At 59.4% G+C, this 778-nt stretch overlaps 1 protein-coding gene across 1 annotated transcript in view; it reads left to right on the top strand.

Moving 5' to 3' along the window:
• STARD8 (StAR related lipid transfer domain containing 8) overlaps window positions 1-539 on the top strand; it is a 41,909-nt gene extending 41,370 nt beyond the window's left edge. The window contains exon 16 of the mRNA XM_017741841.1: window positions 534-539. Within this exon, the coding sequence (XP_017597330.1) occupies window positions 534-539 (6 nt within the window). The remainder of the gene's footprint in view (window positions 1-533) is intronic.
• Window positions 540-778: the final 239 nt, after the last annotated feature.

Genomic DNA, 778 nt, shown 5'->3' with positions numbered 1-778 from the left:
ATGGAGTGAGGTGGCAGGAGCGAGCGGGGAAAATGGGGCCGTGTCTGCAGGTCGCAGAGTGGGGTCGGGAAGTGGAGGGTGGGCAGCGAGGAGGGGATTGTGTGTGGTGTCACCCGGTGGGGACAGCCAGGGAGTCACTGTGTGGTAGTGGAAGGGGCTGCTGTTCTGGGAGGAGGGGGCTGCCTATGGATACATAGGTACAGCTCAAGTGCCAGCCCCTGTTGAGGGGCAGATGGAACCTGTTGCAGCATTGGTGCTGAATTCATGGAAGAAGCAGCCCTGTACTCCTGTGCCTTGCTCTTCCTTGGCTAAAAGCCCTCTCTCTGCACTGGGTGTCACTGGGAGGAGGGGTGGATGGACCACGTTTCAAGCCCAGGCCATCGCTCAACCAGCCGACCTGTTACTTGCATGGGGCAGGACGTTGCTGGAGCCCCAGAGCAGCCACGCCTCAGTGGGAAGGGGCAATGCCTGGGAAGAGGCATCGAGGTGGGGAGAGACTCCCCAGACCAGCTCCTCCTTTGTGCTGCCCTCAGTGTTGAGGGCCATACCCGGAGAGGGAGGAGGGATGGCAGGAGGGGCAGTTGTTTGGGATTTGCCCCTCTTTGGGCAGCTACACATGGCCCATGCCCACCTACTCCCTGCAGAGACATCCATTCTGCTTTCCACCCCTTCTTCCTTCCCTTCATGAAGGAACTGTTCACCAGAGCTGTGAGCACCCAGGAGATGACCTGGTTTCTCCATTCAGGCAGGAACCCAAATTCCCAGACATCGTTCCAAC

Source organism: Corvus brachyrhynchos, unplaced genomic scaffold (assembly GCF_000691975.1).
Source record: "Corvus brachyrhynchos isolate BGI_N302 unplaced genomic scaffold, ASM69197v1 scaffold220, whole genome shotgun sequence".
In the NCBI taxonomy this organism is placed as follows: Eukaryota; Metazoa; Chordata; class Aves; order Passeriformes; family Corvidae; genus Corvus; species Corvus brachyrhynchos.
Note: the sequence above shows the minus strand (reverse complement) of the source record. Positions and strands in the feature narration are given on the sequence as shown.